This window comes from Eumetopias jubatus, unplaced genomic scaffold (assembly GCF_037043125.1).
Source record: "Eumetopias jubatus isolate StellerSeaLion01/CBP00866 unplaced genomic scaffold, mEumJub1_p1.0 scaffold_14, whole genome shotgun sequence".
Lineage (NCBI taxonomy): Eukaryota > Metazoa > Chordata > Mammalia > Carnivora > Otariidae > Eumetopias > Eumetopias jubatus.
Genome location: NW_028274820.1, coordinates 48,536,987 through 48,559,767, shown reverse-complemented (window position 1 = coordinate 48,559,767; position 22,781 = coordinate 48,536,987). Strand labels below are relative to the sequence as shown.

The window sequence follows — 22,781 nt, the reverse complement described above, 5'->3', positions numbered from 1 at the left end:
TAGTTGATTGCAAATTCTCTCTCCTAAGTGATTTCATGTGTTGAAAGGATTTCTTTGCTAACTTTGTAATTGACATGACAAAGGATATTGTATTTCTTACAAGTATTTACAAATGAGATTAATTTTAAAATCCCATCCAAATGAAACTGCTTAGGTCAACATTAATTCAATTTAGTAATCCAAGACATAATATCATTCTTTTTCTGTAGCCATAAGTTACAAAATAAGATGGTTATCTTATAAGGCAGAAGAAAATAAAAATAGAAGAATCTAGGCATACACTAAGCTGTACTAACTTGTCAACAGGTAGCCTCTTAGATATGATGGTCCATCTGTCTATAATCTATTTTAAGCTTGAAAAAATAAAAAAAACCAATTAAGCAGAATCTTCTCTGACTCGAATCATTCTTTATTAGAGGCACTGATGAGTGAGTCAAGAATGGCTCGTCTTTAAATGGTGAGGCAATGATCATATTAAGTGTGTTGTTAGAACTTGAGACCATGAGAGTCCCTGTCTCAGATCTGCGTTCATGTTCTGTTCTCATTTGAGAGGGGGTCCTCAGTCCTGCATAACAGCAAAACTCCTTAAACACACACACTGTTTTAACCAGCGACTGTGGCATTCCTGTTGTGCAGAGCCCTGAAGCCAGCAGGTTTTCAAGGATTCTCTGGCAGCACACCAGATTTCAGGAGATAATCCCATATTCTACCAATACCAAGAAGTTCCAAATGAAGGTTACTGGGATTTAATTTTATTTAGTCATGTGTAACGTCTTTTCTGAGGACGTACTGCCAAGAGAGTAAGAGGTCCTTCTGAGCCGCCAGGTTTTATGCAAATGGTGGGAAAAAGCACAGTAACCCCAATATAATGGAATCTTTCAATCTCTTGCTCAGAGTACAATACTTATATGTAACCAGGATAAATTAGACATAAAACTCAGCTCTGTTATACAATAAATAACTATGCTTCATTGCTATATTTTGTCCTTATTTTAATTTTCAGCATTAGGTTTATAAGTGAGGTCAAATGCATTACCATGTTCCTAAAATTTTATTGTTTTTCACAAGTGTTTTTTTTAATTTTTTATTGTTATGTTAATCACCTTATATTACATCATTAGTTTTTGATGCACAAGTGTTTTTCATACTCCATTGAAACTAAAATAAAGGACAGTGAAACATGCCATAATATTTTATAATATATGTCAGGAAAATAACGTTTTCATAGTGCTTCTGGAAATTGAATGTAAAGACTACATAGTCATATGTAAAATCATATTGGCACCGCCTTCTAAATAAATTGAGTTTGAATTGGGGTGGTTTCTTTTTTAATTGTTGGAACTGTTTAATTCTTAGAAGAACGGCAGTTTGTCATCTCCCTGGTGACTTCACCCTCTTAGCAGGCATCAGTGTTGGGGTGCAGGATGCCCCTCCAGAAGCTATTCAGAATTTGCTGACATCAGCCATCATTCATGAGCGCTTGCTTTGTTTAGTGATGGTGCTAATATGAGGAGACACATGAAGTAGTTTGGTTTATGGAAGAGGGCAGCAGAGGCATGGTGCTGTGAAAACATCCCCCCACACACTAATGGCTCATTCACACAGAAAACAAGCAACAGCCTTCAGGCCCTCCACAAAGCTTAACGAGAACAAACTGACTCAAGAACCCAGAAGGAGCAGTGTTCAGAATCACTGCTAGTTTGTGCTCGCAAACGCTCTGCTTACGTTTACTCATGATACACATTGTCAGGTGCAGCAATAGATTGCTATGGGAAGTCTTTAAGCTGATTCTCTATGAGCCTTGTGAATGAAATGCTTACGATTTCTTGGGTTGTGTGCCCTGGGGTGAAGATCACTTTTCAAGTATGCCATGTAACAAAATGATTTGCAGGCCCTGAATCACTTTGGTCCCAATAAGGGAAAATTGTTGACAGTATGCCACACTGTGATTTCTGGTCTTTACTTTTTTTGGATCCATTTAGGAAAGTTCAGAATTTTAGAATGAAAATACATAAAGTTATAGTCAGCTCTGGCTGGTTGTTTTCAAAAACCAGATGGCTTTAAAAGAGATGATCAAATCCATTCTTTAAAAGTCATTTTTAAAAGCAGGCATGTGGTTCTACTATATATATATATAATTTCTGTATGTGTACCTTAACCCCTTATTTTCAGAGTTTTTAAAGGGAATGGGGTATTTCATACAGCTAGATTTTCCAAAAACTCTAGTTAATCCATTTATATACCAGACTGTAATTTTCTAAGTTTTTTTCATTTTAACCATTTTGGATGGAAATTATTCCAAAAAGCATTTTGCATTTCATAGCCCTCTTATAAGATTCTTCAGAGTATAACTCACACATGACCTGGAACAGTCATTGTGAATGAGAGTTTTATACTGTATTTAATTTAGTGACAACATCTGAAACAATTTACTGGTAGGATTATTGATGGTACTATTCATTTTGTTTTCTCTCTCCCATCACTGATAACATTTAATGGTTAGTTCTTACTACTGTCAGCAAGTACAGTAACATGGAATTTGGAGTCACGTATACCTAGTTCAAAAACCAGATTTGTAAAGACTTGGACAAGTAACATAGATTTCTCATCAATAAAATGAAGAGAATAATATCAGCTTCTAAGGATTGTTGGGAGTCTTAAATGAAAAAATGCATGTAAATTCCTAAGGAGAGCCTGCCCATAGTGGGCATAGAGTATATATATATTAACTCTCCCCATTTCCTTGATAGACCTATAATTGCATGGGTTATCACCTTAGGTGCTGAAAGTCTTCTTTAATGCTTACATACTGTGATGTGAAATGAAGTCCATATTAATAAACTGTTGCTTTAGTTCTCTCTAATCACCCCCTTTTCTTCTTTGCATTTTCTAATTTATGGAGGTCAGGGAAAACAGCCATGTATGCATGTGAGGAGCCATCTAAATAATTGATGGGACAATAGATGGACATATTAAGGAAAAATCCTCAAAGCATTCACTTAGGTGAATGGATTTCATATATACATTGGCTTTTAAAAAGTTTATTCTGGAATCTTCAGGCATGTCTCATATAGATGCTAGATAAATGAAGCATCACTAGAAAGCATACAATCTATTCACACTCAGGAGGTACAACTCCATAGATATCCTGGACTCGCCCTGGCCAAATAAGGACTTAATAGATGTTGATATAATTAGCAGTTTATGGTGATTACAAAATGTCCCTGTTGAGTCCCTGAGTGTACCCCAGGACATGGCCTCCCACCACATTACAGCATGTGGCTGGATACCATGTAGAAAGGAGTATGCCCTGCCCTGCCCCCCCTTCCCCTCACTTCAGTACACATTATATTCTACGAAATGCTAAAATGCTACAACCCACATTCAGTCTGTGTTTGTAATGCATCCTCTTCTGTTCCTTCACATATGGCAGTCTGAAACAATTACATAATGAGACATACTATCAGGGCATAACTGTCAAAAATGAAGAGACGGAGCTGTGAATAAATATTACCCACTTATTAGCTGTGCTGCTCCTGTGTCCTCGAATCTATACCTCACCCCTTACTTTCAGGTTTTACATTCATACCCTCTGATTGCCTGTGTAACAAAATGATACAGTACTAACAATGTTTAGAAAATGATTTATAAAATCAAAGGCAAATTAAATTTTTAAGTAGTGTTTCTTATCATATTTGTGCTGTAGTCTGGTGAAATCTACTAACTCTTCAGAGCATGTTTTAAAATTCATAAAAATAAAATATATAGGGTAACGAAGGACACCAATTATATTGAAATACTGTTGAAGAGTCACTGACCCTGTGTTAAAAATGTTGCCCTAATATGACTCAATTTAGGTTATTTCATTAAGTTTCTTCCCTCTGAAGTACCTGTTCTGGACTTTCTATTTTAAATATGAAAATATCAAATTTGGCAGATTCTCTCGCCTCTATTACCCTTATAGAACTATTTGGAAAGACATGTTAACTCTTTCAAAAATGTACTGTTTTTCCCCTGAACAAAAGCAATCTCTTCCTCAGGATAGATGCACCCTTCTGATTACCAGGATGTCAGGAGGTCTCAATACTCTGTACTCTCACAGGTGGAGCTAATACTGACCTGAATCTACACGTCTGGTCACAATTTGTGCATTCCTGTGTATTACTATTATTTTTTTTCCTTCACATTCAAAAAGTCCGATCTGGATGCAATGACTGCACATAATGTTGAACATTAAGCTGCTCATTTATTTTATAATAAAGTTATTTGGAAACTTCAGTACTTCATGATTAACAACACATTTTCTGATGAGGAACTTCACAGTATACAAAGGTGGTGAGATTCTATGGTTGAGAACAACTGTTTTACTCAAGGATATATCCACTGATGAAGGAAGGATGTTATGCCTTTCAGGTCACTATGACGCCATTTTGCATTTATAGTGACAGTACTAAAGTGAAAATTTCAATGGCCTAATTAATTGTTTCTCTTAAGCAGAGGTTGGCACTTTTCTCTAAAGGTCCAGATAGTGTATGTCTTAGGCTCTGTGGGCTATATGGGCTTTGTTGCAACCACTCCACCATTGTAGTATGAAAGCAGACATAGACAAAACGAATGAAAGAGTGTGGCTGTGCTCCCATCAAAACGAAACTATGAACACTAAAATTCAATTTTATAGAAACTTCAGATGTTACAGTCTATTGTTCTTTTTAAATTCTTTCCACTTTGTAAATGTGTAAAAACCACTCTTAACTAGCAACCCATACAAAAACAAGCAGCCAGCCAGACTTGGTCCGTGGGCTGTAGTTTGCTGCTTCAATTCTTATGTGTGAAATCTGTAGCCAGGTAGCAAACCAATTAAGCAGGTTCTTTGGATTGGTTTTGACATCCCAGTGGGACCTGCATGTAAAATAATTTTAGCTAGAATATGAAGTGAGAAAGTCTTTGATGTTTTTAGATGATACTACATATAGAAACAAAATTCGAAATTATATAGATGGAAACTATCTTTGTCTGAAATCAATCAAGATCCAGCTCTCAGAGACAATATGTAAGAAGCCTCAATTTTACATAGACAGTGCAGACTATTAAAAAATGTTGAAATGTTATGGAAGCAAATTTGTGCAGCACAAATTTAGGGTTTCTTTTTAATTTTTTTTTCTGAACACCTAATTAAAAGCATATGGTATTAATTTACCTTTACTGGAGTTAGTAAATATTCCACTATTTCTATGCAGTTCTTTGTGTTATCAAGAACATGAAGATTTGAAAGCCTGTCTTCTAAATCTGTAAGAAATATCTTCATTACTGATTATTAATGGTAGAGATTGATTTTCAGGGCATTTTTTGCAGGGAGAAAAACAAAGACAAATTAAAAGAAAGAAAAAAATCAGAAGGAGGGTGGTAGACAGCAGCAATATGGTGTGGGTATAGACAATCCCTGTGATTCACGGAAAAGTTAGGGCTCACAGATTAACTGTCATGAGAAAGTGTTTTATTTCTTGTAGAATTGTTCCCATCAACCAGATCATTACAAGATTAGCACAAAATTCCTATTTAGGAATCAGGGAGTTGCAAAATATGTAATACTTCATGTGAACTTCAATGTTGTTGTTGTTGTTGTTTTATAAATATCACCAGACACACATCTGGGGTTTTAGTGCTTGCCACAGTGTAGTTTTCTGGTTGACATATATCTAAGAAATGCGTATATTAACACCCAGGCTATAGAGCCAAGTACATTTTCGTGCGGGCTACAGCTGAAAGAATATGTTTCCATTCCTTGTCCATCTGTTCTTGGCAACATAAATTTAAACTAGAAACACAGAATAAGTTTCATGAGAAATAAGTCTAAATAGGGTTTAGAACAGCAAGGTGAATGCTCTAAGTTATTATGACTTGTTAACATTTGATTTTGTAGCTAGAATATTGTGTTGAGAAATCTCATGCTTCAAGTTTAAAAAAAATAATAATTGTTTTTTTTTTTATCAGTTCATCTAAAAAAAGACAATGGCTTGGTCACACTTTCAGCTTTAAGGGCTTGTATTAGCCAATGATCATGAGCCTAACAAACTTTGAGATTTCAGAATGCTTATTTGCCATATACTTGAACTACACTAAAAATGTGTCTTCTAAATTTGTGAGCTCCATGCTAAAATGGATTCATTAGTGGGGAATGAAGGTTTTCCATACAAAATGGAGCCCATATAAAACACACTTGTTTTTCTGCAAGTCCAGCCTCAGCTATGACCAGCTATTATGTTATTATCTTGTAAAATCATCATGCCCTCCCGCTCTGTGCTAAAATCACCAGGTTTTTCTGCTACTAAAATAATATTAAGCTGTTTATTTGCATTTGAGAATACATGGGAATACATGAGAATACTAAAATATAAAAGGGCCATATAGATGAACCTAGAATTTTGCCTCTCTCTCAAGGGTCCACGTACTCTGAGCTAAATAGGTAAGCTGTATAGGGGCTTTGTTTTAGGGCTGGGCTCTGTGGGATTCCTCTGATGTGAGTGCAACCTCTACCTCTGGCTGAGCAGAAGTCTTCAGGTTGGGAAGGGACCTTGAAGCTCACCCAATCCAGGCTCTTTCTCTATATTAGAAGCATTTATATAATTTTTACATCTCTTTTTCTTCTATGGTTGATTTATCAAATATAACATAGCGGTTATGCGTCTAAGTCACTGGGTTCAAATTTTGGCTCTGTGACTTCCTAGGTATGTTAATATGAATAAATTAGTTAACTTCTCTAGTGTTCAGTTTCCCTGTCTATAAAAGGGAATGATCAATTTACCTTCAATTGGTTTTAAAGGGAAGCAAATGAGGTAATAAAGTGATTAGTCCAGTGACAGGCACTACTTAGTAAACATTCATCAAGCAAAAGCTACTACTATTAGCCTCTTTCTACTGCCCTCTGTTAGAAAAAATAATTGCACTGTGCTAATTTTCTAGGTTTGTTCCCAAATAGTATTTTAGTAACATACTTCTTATCATCAGAAAAACATTTCAAGAAACTAATACTGTTTCTTGAACTTCTGCACAAAGTTACCTATGACTATGGACAAGTCACCTGATGATTTAGAGACTCAATCTTCTTACCTCTAAAATGAGAAACTGTAATTCCATGAGCGCTAGGGTCTTTTGTTCAAGTAATTTAACAAAATCATGTTTGACAGCATATCCTCATACTTTATTTATAGTGTTGAAGTGTGTATTTGCTGCCAAATGTATAAACGTTCCATATATACATGTGGAATAACATTAGGTTTGTTGATGTTAAAAACTACTGGTATATTTTTTGGCATTATTTGGCTCCGAATTCATTCTTCCTATTTTGTTTTAGATCAAGTTGACAGCAGATCTTTTCCCACAGCACTGCGAGGTTTAGTTAAACTGAGAGCTTTAGACGTAGGCCATCTTTCAGAATCCAAGACAAGCTTTCTTTGTCAAGTGGCTTTCATTTTTCATCTTCATAATATCTAATGGCATTAAATTATGCACATATGGATCTCCACTGTAACTGACAAGGCTTCTGTTTTCTTTCAGATCTAAGTGATCAGCTGCTGGAGGTGGTTGGCTTGGAAGGAGCCATGGAGATGGGACAAATCTACACAGGACTGAAAAGTGCTGGGCGGCGGCTGGCGCAGTGTTCTTCTGTGGTCGTCAGGTAGTTGTTTCTTTATAATTGAGAAAGGGGGTTGACATGGTATAAGTACAACCTAATTAAAAGTATGCAGGGCTCAGATAACAACATTGGTCTAATTTGTGCCTCAAATTATCAGTAACTAATACTGATATATTTCCACATAATGGAAATTGGCAGATTTTACAAAGTTTTGGTTAGCTATTACTTATCAGGTTGATTGAAATTTGATGTTCTCTTGTTCAGACCCTGGATACAATTCTAACATACAAACTTCATCCCCTTTCAAATGGTTCCCACACAGTTTAGTTTCCTGAAGCATGAAAGTATCTACTGGGTATATTGCCCAATGAAAACACTGTTGAGGCACCGTTAACTTCTTTCATGGACTAAAGTACACCGTTGTTTCTATAAAATTAAGTAATTACTTTATTGTAAAGTCAGATTTTTTTATGTGTATTAAATTTAAACCTTTTTAAGAAACATTTTTCCAGAATTTTACCTTTAGGGAAAAAAAGTCTACTTTGACCGTACAGTGAAACCGTGGGTGATAGCACAGTTATAGTTGGTGTTATTTGTGTGAAAATGTTAATACTGGAAAATCTGAGACATCAAACACCTTTCCTTCAGGTTTGCTGTGTAGGTTTTGATGAAACCAAGGGGGCTTTTTTGGCTATAGGAATTCTGATTATATCATTAAACATAACCCCCCCAAAATAAATAAAAATAAAAATAATAAAAAATTTGAAAACACCATAAGCCCTACATTTTTCTTTTGACATCTATAATTTTTTCATATCATCACATTTACCAGGAAGCTCTTAATATTCCTGTGACCAAGGTACCTTTCAGGTACTTATTAATAGTCAAGAATTGAAGTCCCTTTCAGAAGAGATCAATTTAAGGCCAGCTCTTACCATATTTGCATTCCCTGGTCTCATCATCTTACATCTTACATATAGTCTGTTGTGTAAAATATTTCAGTGTTATACTTAAAATGAAATATTTTCCCCCAGGACTAGCAAGTCTCTGCCAATGCAGATCGACGGGGAACCATGGATGCAGACCCCATGCACAGTGAGTACAGAGTAGTTGAAAGGCTATGTTGCTTCATTTTTGCTTTCCAGATACCATGTACTTGTATAACTAATCACATACCCTAAATAAATAACCACAATATCTAAGCTTTTGATCTATCACCAAGTACCTTTTTCTTTTTATTATTGTTGTGACAGAGCTATTGCATTCAGGTTTGGGGCATTATATGCCCTTGGCAATGATTTAACTTTTGAATGTTTGTGTTAGTCTAAGCTTTTAGATACCATAGATCAGTTATAAACTCTGGGACTAAACGAAATTAATGAAACTTTAAAAATCTTTCTTGTACTTGTTTCAGAACACCTTATGAGAAAATTATTTATGGGGCCTTCAGACATAAGTCTCCCCGAATTATTACCCATCTGTTCTTTTACCTCTACTTGGGGAGTTGAGGGCATCCTTCTCTGTAGAAAACTCCCCCTATCGCTGTTCTCTCCAGAAGGAAATATTATTTAAGTCAAATATTTAGACCCCTCAAAATTCCAATTTCCATTTGTATAGTGAATATTTTATTATATTTCAAACATATGCTAGGCGCTGCTCTTGGCACCAACAATAGAAACAAGATCAGTAATATACATCATAATCAAGAATAGAACAGGTAATAGAACATGATCAGTAATATAATTGGTTCCAAGGAACTTCTTTTTGGATAACAGATTACATAGATAAATATAAACAAACAGATGCATCGTAAGTATAACTTCAGACTATGAGAGTTATGAAAAAAAATAAGGTGAAATGGTGAGGATTTGGGTGCAGTATGGGGGACGCTACTTTAGATAAGTGGGTCTAGGAGACCTCTATGAAAGAAGAGTTAAAAGCTCACTATGTTAAAGAAACAATAAGGAGGGTGGTGTGACCAAAGTTTCTAGAGGTAGAGGGAGAACAGTAAAGGACGGACAGGGACGATCATGTAGAAAAAAATGATAGCAAAGGGTTAGCTTTTGATTCTATGTGCAATGGGAAGCTTTCGAAGCCTCTAAGCATCATCTCATTTACATGTTAAAAGTTCACCTTGGCTGCTTTGTGGAGAATGGATTATACTGAGTAGCCGCTGGAAGAGAGTCTATCAGAGTAGTCTGGGCTTGGGCATGGATCGGTGACAGGGAAGTGGATAGATTTGAGCTACATTCTGGAATGGAACAAGAAGAATTTGCTATTGAGTTCCCTTGGGGCTGAGAGAAAGAGATGAATCCAGGTTAGCTCTTACATGTGAACGATGATGCGTTTACTGCATAGTTAAGATAGGGAGGGCAGCCAGTCAGGGAGTGACGGCGGGGGTGGGTCTTACTCTTAGACTGGTATAAGCACTGTGCTAAGTGCGGGTGTTACATGTAAGTTTTGTTTTGTTTTGTTTTGTTTTTTTAAGTTGAGATATAGTTGACATATAAGATTGTATTAGTATTTATTAAATAGTCACATAAACATTAAATAATGGATCTCATCATTTTCCAGATGGAGAAAACAGAGCCTTTGGAAGGTTCCATAACTTTCTCTAGGTCAGATATGTAGCAGAAATGGAACTCAAACCCAGGACTCTTTGACTAAGGCCCCTTCTCTTGACCACCAGTTTAAACATATTTAGCTACAGATTCCAAACAGTGCAGTTTAGCATGTAAAAGGAAGCTTTTAATTTTACCTTTCCAGTGGTTTTACTCGAAAGTTATTGGCTTCCTCTTTGTGTACAGCAGATAAATATCACCTTTTGTTTATTCCTGGTATATTCTTCTCAGCCACTTTGAACCCCAAGATTGTGAATCTGTTAATTCTCTAATAACGTAAAACAGACTTGTTTAAAAAATCTCTGTTGATTGACTACTTCCTGTTTTCTGCTGTCTTTGTACTTGGTTCCAAATACCCTTTAAAGAATTCCTGTTCTCCCTTTACCAGCATGTAGGCACTTGCATCTTGTCTGTTATTCTTCACGCTCCCAATGACACTTCTAAGTTCACGTTTATACTCACACCAATGTTGAAGGTGTTGCTACTGTTGCTACAAGTGGTGGTAGCGATGGTAGTGGTGGTGGTGTTGGCGGTGGTTGTGACGCAGGATGATGGTGGTGGGGGTAGTAGCAGTATTGTCTGTAATGAAAGGTCAGTTTTCATCAGCTTGGTTCATAAGATCATAAATGAAAAACAGTGAAACACCAAACACCTTCCACAAGGACTCTGTATTTTTTGGATTCTTCTCAGGGGGAAAGGAAGTTTCATCCTTCCTCCGTGTTTTAAATCCAGAAGGATTCATGGTAATAATAATTTCTAACATATATTAAGCTTTTAGTTTGTGCCACGTACAGTTTGAGACACTTGTCCTGTATTGACACATTTAATTTTCACAAAAACCCTATGATTAGTTTCACTCTACAGATAACGCAACTGAAGCAGAAAAAGGTCAAATAGTTTGCCTGATTCTACACAGATGAAAAGTGGCAGGGTAGAAATTAAAACACAAGTAGTCTGGCCCCACAGTCTTACTCCCACCATGGATCTCAACCTGTGAAGGCCCTGGGCCATCCTTGTGACACCCCCGCGGGAGTGTGACTTCCAGTAAATCACTTACTGCCTTTCTCCAGCTTCAAAAAATCTATGTCTATGAAAATCTAACTAGTATTTTAGAATAATTTTTACCTTATTTTACACAAGCACTTCTAAAGATACTTTTGTTAACTTACCTTTCAATTAGTAAGAGGATATTTATTTTGCCTATTAATTATCGTGATCTCTACAATTGTTAAATTAATAATAATTGTATATGTTATATTTAATTTTCTCTCCTTAAACTCTCTTATTCTTTTAAAAACATTTATTCCAGTCTATAGTGGGCCAAGAGCTGTACTAGACTATGGCTCATTATTGTCATTTCACATTCTGGCATACTCTGCTTTTCCTAGAACCACATGGAGTTCTGAACTTTAAATTTCACTTTAAACGAAGAGAGCATTTAGTCTTCATAACGTTGGTATGGTTTAGCCAAAGAGCGTTGTTTGTTTCAATTGAATAACGAAATGTTTTTTCATACAGAATATCAGAATTGATAGAATGTTAAAATTCTTTGCTGAATTTAAATATCCATTAGCTGATATCTAATTTTTGAAGGAATTGCTTTAGATATAATGTTAGAGCACAGCAGAAGTTCTTTTTTTCTTTAAGTAGAGCATATAAAATGGAAAGGCAGGTGATAAATGGGTCTTGATTTTTACATCAAATGATTTTTTTTAAATAATCAAAGTAATATAAGTTCTGGAGATCAGTAGTGTTGATGGGTGCACAGCAAAGTAAATGTACTTAATGTCATTAAGCTGTATACTTTAAGAATGGTGAAAATGTTCAATTTTCTGTTACATATATTTTACCACAATAAAAAGAAATTAAAAAAAAACCCTAAGGTAATATTTACTTAGAAATTTCACCAATCCAGAATTAAAATATCAGGAAAAGCAAAACCAAAGAGTTTGACACTTCCAATATATACTTAATACTTGAAACTTCCAATATATACTTAATACTTAATAATTATATTTATGAACTTTTAAATTGTCTCACTATAAACTAATCAACAGAAATGTGTCAAGTACTCCTGTGCTCACAGTTTCATAATAGTCATTGAGTTAACAGAGAATGGATTTCCATATACCTATTGGCCATGTTAACAAGCATATCAATCTAAAGAGACAATCAATTCCAGAAGACTTTATATTAAAATAGTTCAAGAAAAGCCTTTTTTTAGGCTGGACTCCAGAGCCTAATTATTTTCCCCTTTTTGTCTTCCTCCTCCGCAATCCTTCTTCCTGAGCATGTCAAACATACTGATTCTGGTATCAATATATTTCTCTCATAGGGAAGAAAAAAAAAAAAGGAGCAGCTTGGGAGTAGAGAAGAGAAGAGAAAAGTAAGATATGGGAGATCATAAACTAGGTCAGATTTCATTTTGTATCCATTCATTACAAGTGATGGGTGCCCAGTAAAGTTCTGTGAAGTTAGGAGTGACCTTACTAAGCCTCAAATTCAATATACCTAAAATGGACTCATCACCTGCCTCCCTCTTTCCTTCCCCCAAACAAATACTGACTTCTTACATTCCAAAATGCTTGTTCCTCCCTTTACCATATGAGTTAATGAAACCATTATGTACCCAACGTTTCCTAAGCTAGGAATCTGAGAGCCATTCCAAACTTCTCTGCATACCCTCAAATTCAAATACCATGTCCACCTAGCAATATGACATATTTCTGGAATCTTTTCCTTTCTTCCATCCCCATGACCACTGTCCTAGATTTGGCCCATTTCATTTCTCTCACACTCCTGGCAATAACCACATTAATTTTTCCCTTCTCTGTTTAAATCCTTTCTTTACCTTTCTACCAGAATGATCATGATAAAATACTAAGCTCACCATGATACTCTTCTACTTAAAATCACTTAATTTCTTTCTGATAAAATATCATTTGAATCAGTCTTCCTCTTTCACCAATATCATCCCTTACTTCTTTTTAATCTCTTCATTTACTTCCCTTGTGTCCAAATAAGCTTTTCTTCTTTGGTTGAGTTGCACAACTTAGCTTGAGACTCATTTCATATTGCACTTCCTCTATAAAGCCCTTCCAGAACATCGCCACTTCCTCTACCCCATCCCTGACCCCAGCTAGTCTGAAAGCCCAGCCTCAGTGCGTCATAGCTTTATGAAAGCACTAATGATATTACATTGAAATTATCAGCTTATCGGCCAGTTCCTTGTTAGACATAAGCTTACTGGGGTCATGCACCATAATTTTGATCATCTTTATATCCCTGGAGCATAGCACCGTGCCTTACACGTAATTACACAGCCAATGCCAAGTGCATTTTGAGTTTGTGAATTTCTTAAATACTTCTTGAGGTAGTATAGCAATTTTAAAAAATGCTTTCTACTAAACCTTCTTTCACTGAACATAATGTAGGTTGGCTAGCAATTCATTCACATATTTTCCATATATAAGTACAAGTAAAAGTTATTTTGAGTTATCTTTATTCATTTCATTCTCAAAGCAAAGAATTTTAATGTATCAAAGAAGAGATACATCCTTAACCTTCAAAACTTTAATCTTTCTGTTTTTTGGTATGGTACAGTTAAATTTCTTTCTGTGTTATCAATTATGTATTTATTTTACACATTATATAGACTGCATTCTGTTAATACTTTGAAATATTAACAGTCATATATTAGTTATTAATTGTGGTACTTTTATGAAAATAATGCCAAAGAGGTTGTAATGCAATATTACTGTGGGTGCTTCACCTATGATTAAGATGAAGGAAATTCTTGAAAACTTTCTTCTGTGTGGTAGAGAATGGGAAGGAAGTCATGAACAGATCATAAGCTAAATGATGAAATGACCACAGATAATATATAAAGACTCCTCAAAAGGGTAGCTGAAGTCAAGGCAACTTCTGGAAAGCATTTACATGTGTTTTGGTCTCTCTTTGCTTTTTTTATTTACCTCTCAGCACCCATAACCCACTTGCCCAATCTCAGCTTCCAAAGTTGAATACCTTCAACACAAAACTCAGCCCTGACCTGATACTCAGCCAATTCCTGCCAAGTCGGGTTGGTGCTTGCTGCCCTCGGCTTGATGCCTGCTTTTTCTGGGGCAGACACTTGGTCATCTAGTACCCTAAGAGCAATTGTCTCCTCCTGTCCCGTTTCTACTGTGTAGGCCATTCTATGAGATGTTGTTTTCTGACTTGAATGCCAGTTTTTCCCCTGGCACTAGCAGCCACTTGAGTCAGATGCTGGCTACTTGCCTAGCCTTTGCTTTCACCCTCGCTTAAGAAGACTGGATCTTTTTCCTATTGCTCTAGATGCTGCAGTTATCTGGAGTTTATCTGAATTTTGACTTGTTTTTGCAAAGAGAATATATCCAGCATAATTTTAAAATGCAAAGTCTTTAGAAAGAGGAACAGTGTTTTGTTGTCCATTAAATTTTTATTTGTGTGTAGTTGTAATTATTAAAAATCATCATAATTGAAAGTATTATTTAATCTGAAATTATTAGCTAAATACAAATTAATCTCAGACCAAAGTTTTAGTTTATAAAATTTTTCCACTAGATGAAGGCTGATAGAATTTTCAAGACATTTGGATGTCCCAGATATGTTTGGAGGAAACCGTGGTAACAATGCCTAACATTTATTGAGTACTTACCACAAAACCGGTTCTGTTCTGTATGTTTGTGTTTATTATTTATTTAATCCTCACAAAAACCCTAGGAAGTCAGTAAGGTTATTACAATCCCCATATTATACGTTAAAAACAAACAAACACAAACAATCCAGATAAATCAAGCAAGTTTTCCAAGGCCGCGCAGTGAGAGATAGGGCAGGCTACTGGGTTCTAATGCCTTTTTTCTTAATTATGATGCTTTGCTGCCTCATTCAGTCACTCTTTTGGCCCTTAATGTAGCTCTAATATTAGTAATCAATTACAACTCTGTCATTTATAACAGAATTCAAATTGTTTTCAGCTTATTTACATTTTTCTCTTTAATATATTATTTTTTGCCTCCCAGTATAGCCAAGGCCATCCATCACATTGCTGCCAGAATTACTACTGAACGACAATGATCATTTTACTCCTGGATGTCCAAGTTCAATGCCTTCTTTTTCACACAGAATAAAGTTTAGAATCCTTGCAATGGCATTAAATAATTCTCCCAAGGCTGCCATGCTTCATAGGAACCACTTTCCAGGAGCTTTCCACTCATACCTATTAATTTTGTGCCTAAAATCTCCATTTCCTGTTTTGTGTTTTAGTAATAAACTCATTCTCCTGGTCTCCAAGCAACCTACCAAGAAATCTGTGGTTTCTTCCAGCAATTCTGTAGGACCCATGGTTGGCATTTCTTTCATTGAACCTATGGTTTTTTAGTTCCGATATATTTATTTTCCCTTTTATTCAGATTGCCTGAATTAATTATCCTATCCTGTTGGGATATATGTATTTTTATAATTTACTACAAAATCTTTCTGAAAGGCAATGAGATATAAATACATATAAACTAAAAATAAAATAAAATTCCTTCTTTCAAAGCCAGGCTTAGCAGCAATTTCCTCATGAAGCCTTTTTAACTCCCCATGTGTCTGAAATATTTGCCTTATCCTTTGTACTTCTGTGGCTCTCTGTTGATATCTTCTTAATGCCACTGCAATGCACAGTCTTGTATTTCAGCTATGCATACACATATCCAGCTCTTCTGACTTAATTGTAAGCATTTTAAGATTCATCCTTAATTCCCCTTCATATCTCGCATAGTGTCTTTTACATAATGTGGTTTCTGATGAGATATCCACAGTCATTTGAATCATTGCTTCACAATATGTAATGCATCATTTTCTCAGGCTGCTTTCAAGATTTTTCTCTTTGTCTTTAGTTTTCAGTAGTTTGATTTTGATGAGTCTGGGCATGGCTTTCTTTGGGCTCATTCTGTTTTAGTTTCTCTGAGCTTCACAAATCTTTAGGTTTATGACTTTGCCAAGTTAGAAAGTTTTCAGCCATTATTTCCTCAGATATTAATTTAAGCCCCACACTTTCTCCTTTCCTTCTGAAATTCTGATGACCTGTTTTAGATACTTTTTTTATTATCTTCTAGATCTCTGAGTCTGATATTTTTTTTCTTTCCTCCTGTTTCTTTCCTCTTTCCTTTTTGTTACTTTTTACTGTTGTTCATACCAGATAAAGTTTATTCATCTATATTCAAGTTCCCTTTTTCCTCTTTTATCTCCATTCTGTTCTTGAGCCCATCCAAGTAAGTTTTGTTTTACTTCAGCCATTGTATTTTTCAGCTGTAAAATTTCTAACTGGTTCCTTTTTTTAATATCATCTATTTCTCAGTCAATAGTTTCTATCTTTCCTTTCAGTTCAGGAGTATCTCTCATTACTTCTTGGAGCACAGTTTAGTAGCTGCAGTAAGGTCCTGGGTGGTAACTCTAACACTTGGATCATCTCAGGCTTTGCATCATTGGCTGTCTTTTGCCTTGTGAGTTTTTGAGATTTTCCTGGATCATCCTATGTTGAGAAATTTTGAGATGTATGCCGAACTCCAGGTTTTATTTAATTCTTATGGGAAATGTTGATTTGTCATTGTTGTTGCTATTTTAGCAGGTCATGGAATCCAGTGAGGTTCAGGTCACAAATCCTGAGCTGCTTCCTGTGAGTTGTGTTTCTAATGTCAGTTCAACTTGAAAAGTCTTTGCAGTGTTATTCAGATTCATTTTACATGTACAAGATCCATAGGCTGGTGTGGAACCTCGATGGTCTTCTACCCCCTATTTTGGTTCTTTAAGTTGTCAGTATGCTTCTTAAGGACAAATCTATTCATACACAGCTCAGGGGTAAACTCAGGAGATTGTATGGAACTTTAAGGAATAGCTTTTTTGTGTTCGCCCTCTCCTCCAAGATCTCTGGCTAGGAAATGCAAGAGGGAAGAAAAAAAAAAAAAGAAAACTCATCACTGGTTCAATGGCACTTTATGCTCTGATTTCCTTCTCCATTCTACCTGCTATCTTTTGCTTTCAGCATCCTCAGATAGCTGCTCTCTTCTATGTAGGATTTGTAGTTGCCATTAGTGAGAGAGACAGGGTGGAGTTTGCTTGCTCCTTGACTGGAACTGAAACTGTCACCACTCTTCTTAGATGGCTATTTTAAGATCTGTCTGAATTGTCCCCATCAGATTGGTATATTATTAGTCAGAAGTGCATATCTGCCAGCTTGGAGACTTCACAGCAAAATCCCAATTTCTTACAAAAAAAAAAAAAGAACTAAGTACGTCTAAGAAATGCACTAAACCTTGAATCTTAAATCTTATTCATTGAGAAAATGTCATAAATTACTTTTCCATTCTTGTGTCCTGCATTTAAGTAGCTAAGACAGCATGTACCTTGTTTGATTGAAAATAATGGATCAAAAAGACATAGTTTTTCTACTCACCTGTAAGGATAAAGTCTTAGGTGTTTCTCTAGGCTAGTAATGAGGTGCATGACTACATGAGATATGTTTTTTAGATTACTTTGTAGGAGAACATATATTAAGACTATTGCAAATAAGCCATGTGGCTGTATGGGGGACTTAGAGACTATGGAGGTGTGGTTAGTTAAATGTCTAACTAAGGTCACCAAGCAGAGTTACAAGACTGGGTCTATTCCTAACTTGTTTTTCTACTCCCAAACTGGTCAGCATTTGATTAAACCTGTTTGCCTAAGGTTAAAAAGTTCAGAGAGGAGGAAATACAATGTCTCTGAAGCTTTCTGCAATGCATAGTGTTGAGTAAAGAGCCCAAGTGTAAACAGGCAGCCAGCCAAAGAGACTCTTTGGCACTTTGACTTTCTCTAGCAGCTGTAACCACAGCAAACAGTGTAGGACCCTTGTGTTGAGAAGCAAAATAAACCTTTTTAAGAAAAGATTATTTTAATGGCCCTCTCAACCCACTCATAAAGTTGAATACCACGACCATATTTTCTACTTGGGAATACCATTTAAATGAGCATTTCATATAATATTATATTAGAAGATATAATGGTACTGAATGTAATGATTTTCTCCATAGTTTATGTATCTAGACCTCTCTTGATTGCTAGAGATACAACAAATATGGGTGTAGGCAAATTGTGCATGGAGTGTTTCTTAACAAGAAGCTACTAAAGCCTAACGATAAACAGTACACGAGAATATCTATGAAGAGAATGGTGCAAATTTAGGAAGTAGGAAAATAGCTAAAATTTGCTTATGATAGGTGGATCCCCTTATACCTACTACCTAACTTAACTGATCACACACCTGGGAACTAAAAACAGATTAGAAGTTAAATAGCCTTACCATTCTTTTATTATAGATTCACAACCATTTTATTAAAACTTCTATATATTAGCTTTATATCTGAAACCCATTCAAAGTTTAATATTTTAAAAGTTATTTTGAACAAGCTAATATCTACAACTGAAATAGTAAACTTTTCTAGCACTTTAGCAGAAATTTAATGTAGTCTAGGGTTAAGAATATTTTTCACTTCTTAAAAGCAAAGTTTTATGGGATTTCCATAAGGAGGGAAGGAAAAAAAATTGCTTAGGAAGATTACCATGAGAAATAAGTATATCCCAATGGATAGAAAACAGGAATAAAAGCCAGAGACCAGGGTTTCATATTTGTTATATCAGTGACCTCCAGACTTCAGAGAATTACTTAATCTTCTTGAAACTATTTCCTTATTCCTAAAACTAGCTACCTACAAATCAGAAGGTAGTATTGAAGGGTTGTTGAAAATTACTATACATCACATTTTCCAACACTAAGAAAGTATTATTTGATGGTGTATGTTAAGTATTGTTATATTTAATAATGCCCTTGAATTTTCTTCTTTTTTATTGTTCAAACTAGCTTCCCTGTGATCTTGAGTCATGTAGGAAAAAAAGTTAAACCAATGTAATTTTATGGTGGGACAAAATTTGAAATCATTTTGAGATTTGGCCATAGTGTTATAGAAAACGTAGCTGTGACTTTTTTGTTTTCCCATAATTTTTTAAATTTAATTTAATTTTATTATGTTATGTTAGTCACCATACAGTACATCATTAGTTTTTGATATAGTGTTCCATGATTCATTGTTTGTGTATGACACCCAGTGCTCCATGCAATACATGCCCTCTTTAATACCCATCACCAGGCTAACCCATCCCCCCACCCCCCTCCCTCCCTTCTAGAACCCTCCGTTTGTTTCTCAGAGCCCATAGTCTCTCATGGTTTGTCTCCCATAATCATTTACATATAACTCATATTGGAAGAGGATATCATTTCACCATAACATTTAACATCTTTAATTATTATCTAAAAGGAAAATTATATTATAACTCATCCAAACAGAATAGCGCTGTGAAAGTTATCTGCAAGTTTACCTAACTCTTGAGTCTCCCAAGACTCTTGCATTAAATTGATTACTTTAAATAGTACTAAATAATATTTAATGCACCAGTTTGATTTTTTAGAAATTATTCTTGTTTTGACAATTTAATAAAATATTGTTTTCTCATTTGAAGTTATGCAGCCTTTGTAACTTGGCACTTGCATGTTGACTTTGTAAACACACTATTTTTAAGGAATCTTAAACTGTCCTAATGGCTTACTTTAGAAAGGGATGGACAAAGCAGACAAGGGAACATGTATAGTTTTAGTGATGGAAGAAAGAGTAACCTGTAAATTATCAGTAGGAAAATGCTTAACAGGTATATGTAGATAATGAATATTTTCTTGATGTGCCTGGAAATTGCATTTGGCCTAATATTTAAATACAGAATAGGGATAAATGTTAAGGAAGGAAATACCACCATTTGTTATTTAATGAGTCTGATGTGGATATTCTGAAGAATAGAAAATTAACTAACAGTATTCTGACATCTTAAAATATATTTGAGTAAGCAGACTGCTGTTCTAGTAGGTATATTTTTTAAGGTGTGAGTGATAATGAGACTCCAAATGCAGTTAAATAAAACATAAACTAAACGTTTCTTTTACTTAAGACTTCATTGATAAATTCTTTTGCATAAATTTTCATTTCCAAACCTTTATTTTTTTTTTCAAAGACTGGCATGTTAATGTTTAGTTGGGCATTATTTTGTGTGTTCCCCTGTTAGTTATGCATTAATTAGTTTTGTTTACCTGTGCATAATTTTTCCTAATTTCACAACAGTTGTTTTTGTAATTGACAATGCAATTTACTGCATGTGTGCATTCTGGCCCCCAAACAAGAATGTTAAGCTGTAAAGCACCAATCTCTTCATTTCAGATTGTTAAAAAAAAGCATTGGTTGTGACTAATTTCCAATTAATTTGCAGTGGTTATGGGGAACAAAACAATTGCACCTACTAATTAAATTTTAAAATATTCCAAAGTGTCATCTTTAGGTGTCTGTGGAATATATAATTTCCATTTTGGTTCATTGCTGGATCTGTAACACCCATGAGCTTGACAGCTCTATTAATTTAAAGGCTCAGTAATACCTATTAGTACAAAACATGAAAAAAATACCATTAATCATTTATTTTAATTTTGCAGCTCTGTCATTTTCTCAGTATGTTTTAAAATTATGATGACACCATAATGTGCACAAATCGACCTGGATGAAGGGGAAATGGATCACACTACTTAGAAGAGATACTGAAGTACATTATTAGAGCTTAATTAATGCCAAACTGATTAGATTTGATTGCATTTTGCACTAAAATATTTTAAAGAATTTTTTCTTACCATATTATATTTTAAGTTATCCCAAACATTATGTTTACAATTGGACTTACCTTTTTTGTACTTCTTTTCTTGAATACATTCTACCTAAGTACTATGAAATAAACCTAAATTGTTCTTTCATTTTTCATGTTGAAATCTGAATTAATCTGGTTATTAATTTAAATTTAGAAAAGTTTATTTCATTTCAGTTGGTAGTGTCTCTCATATTCATATGCTTTGATGATAACTTCTAACCCAAATTGGACACAATGTCCAAAAACATAAAAGATCAGAAATTGAAATGAGAAATATACTAAGTATGTAATCCCTTATGCATTTCTATTGATTTCTATTGATTCCAGGATCGTTAAACATGCTAAAAATGATCAAATTGTATGTTTTTAGACTTTTGTCATTAGATTTTTAAGAGAACCAATAGTTATTTTATTTATATCTACATCTAGTTCAAAATTGAAAATACTCCTTTAGAATGGGTAGTTACTGGTGTCTCCTAGTTGATGGGCATCATCAAACTAATACATAGATTTGATTTCTTTCCTTCCAGATCACTTAGAGGTCTCCCTTCTGGTCGATACAAACTAGAATCACAAGGCCTGACTTTTCTCCCACTTTTGCCTTGGGATCATATCTTATCTGGCTGTTCATTTCCTTTGACTTTATATATTAAAATTAGAAAATATGGCTAACATAGTCTAAGTTTTTCCTCAAAAGGTAACATACTGTAGTGTTGAAAGTTTTAAGAGTAAGACTTCTTATCCACTAACAGAGAACAGGGTCCAGTGTTTCATAGAGATATTACCTGGATGGCTTAACAATTTCAAACAGAAATTTGAATTTAAAAAATTCATAATAAAAATACACTGAGTAGAATATAATAATATTTGTTTTTGTTTTCTTGAATATTCAGAACATAACCTCACATGTTTTATTTGAGAAGACTTAGAAAATTTTAAAATTTTTAACATATTACATTGTCTTATACACATGACAATTCCATGGGGTGAATTAAATAGATATTATTAAAGATGATTTTCAAATCAGTAAATAAAACTAAGAATGGAATACAATTATCTCATCTAAGCCAAATCAAGAATATCAGTAACTCATTTTTTCATTCAACGAATGTTTATTGAATTCCTTCTCTAAGAAGGTACAGATATTTTGTCCTAGTGTTACAATGGAGAGAAAACAAAGTAAAACAAACAAGAGAATGGTTTCTGAGCTCAGTGTAGATACACATTACTCAGAGAATCACACAAAATTTCAGTAATGATGCAAGGTCTGTGTGTGAAATGTTTTTGGTACTATGAGCTATGATACTATGATATTATGAGAGGGTATAAAAGAGGGATTTGACCTCATCAAAGTAGGTCTAAGAAGACTTTCAAAGAAACTCAAAATAGGCCTGAGGGGAGCATAGAACTAAGCATAGGATGGGGAGCATAGAACTAAGGATAAAAAGAGGGAAGAGTGTCATATGCAGAGGGAGCTGTAGGAGGTAGGAGGGAGCATGTGTACAAGGATCAGAAAGATGCCATGATGGGTGTGGAATAGAAGGAAAGGAGGTGTGAGGCAAGGCAGGAGATTCAGTGGGAGTCAGGGCTGCAGGACCTTGACGCCCACAGGAAAGATGTTTAGCTTCAACTTAAGAGTCAAGTGGAACTATAGAGTTTAAGCAGGAGAGCAATGTGATCAGATATGCATGGTGATAAGATTATTCTGGGTGGGAAATGGATAGGAGGGGAAGGCAATAACCAGTGAG

At 35.0% G+C, this 22,781-nt stretch overlaps 1 protein-coding gene across 6 annotated transcripts in view; it reads left to right on the top strand.

Annotated features, from left to right (window-relative positions):
- The window catches only part of DGKB (diacylglycerol kinase beta), a 638,091-nt gene that overhangs the window by 594,523 nt on the left and 20,787 nt on the right, over nt 1-22,781 (top strand). For all 6 annotated transcript variants that reach the window (XM_028119240.2, XM_028119224.2, XM_028119215.2 and 3 more), the window contains 2 exons: nt 7,555-7,675; nt 8,668-8,728. In XM_028119240.2, coding sequence (XP_027975041.1) covers nt 7,555-7,675; nt 8,668-8,728 — 182 coding nt within the window. The remainder of the gene's footprint in view (nt 1-7,554; nt 7,676-8,667; nt 8,729-22,781) is intronic.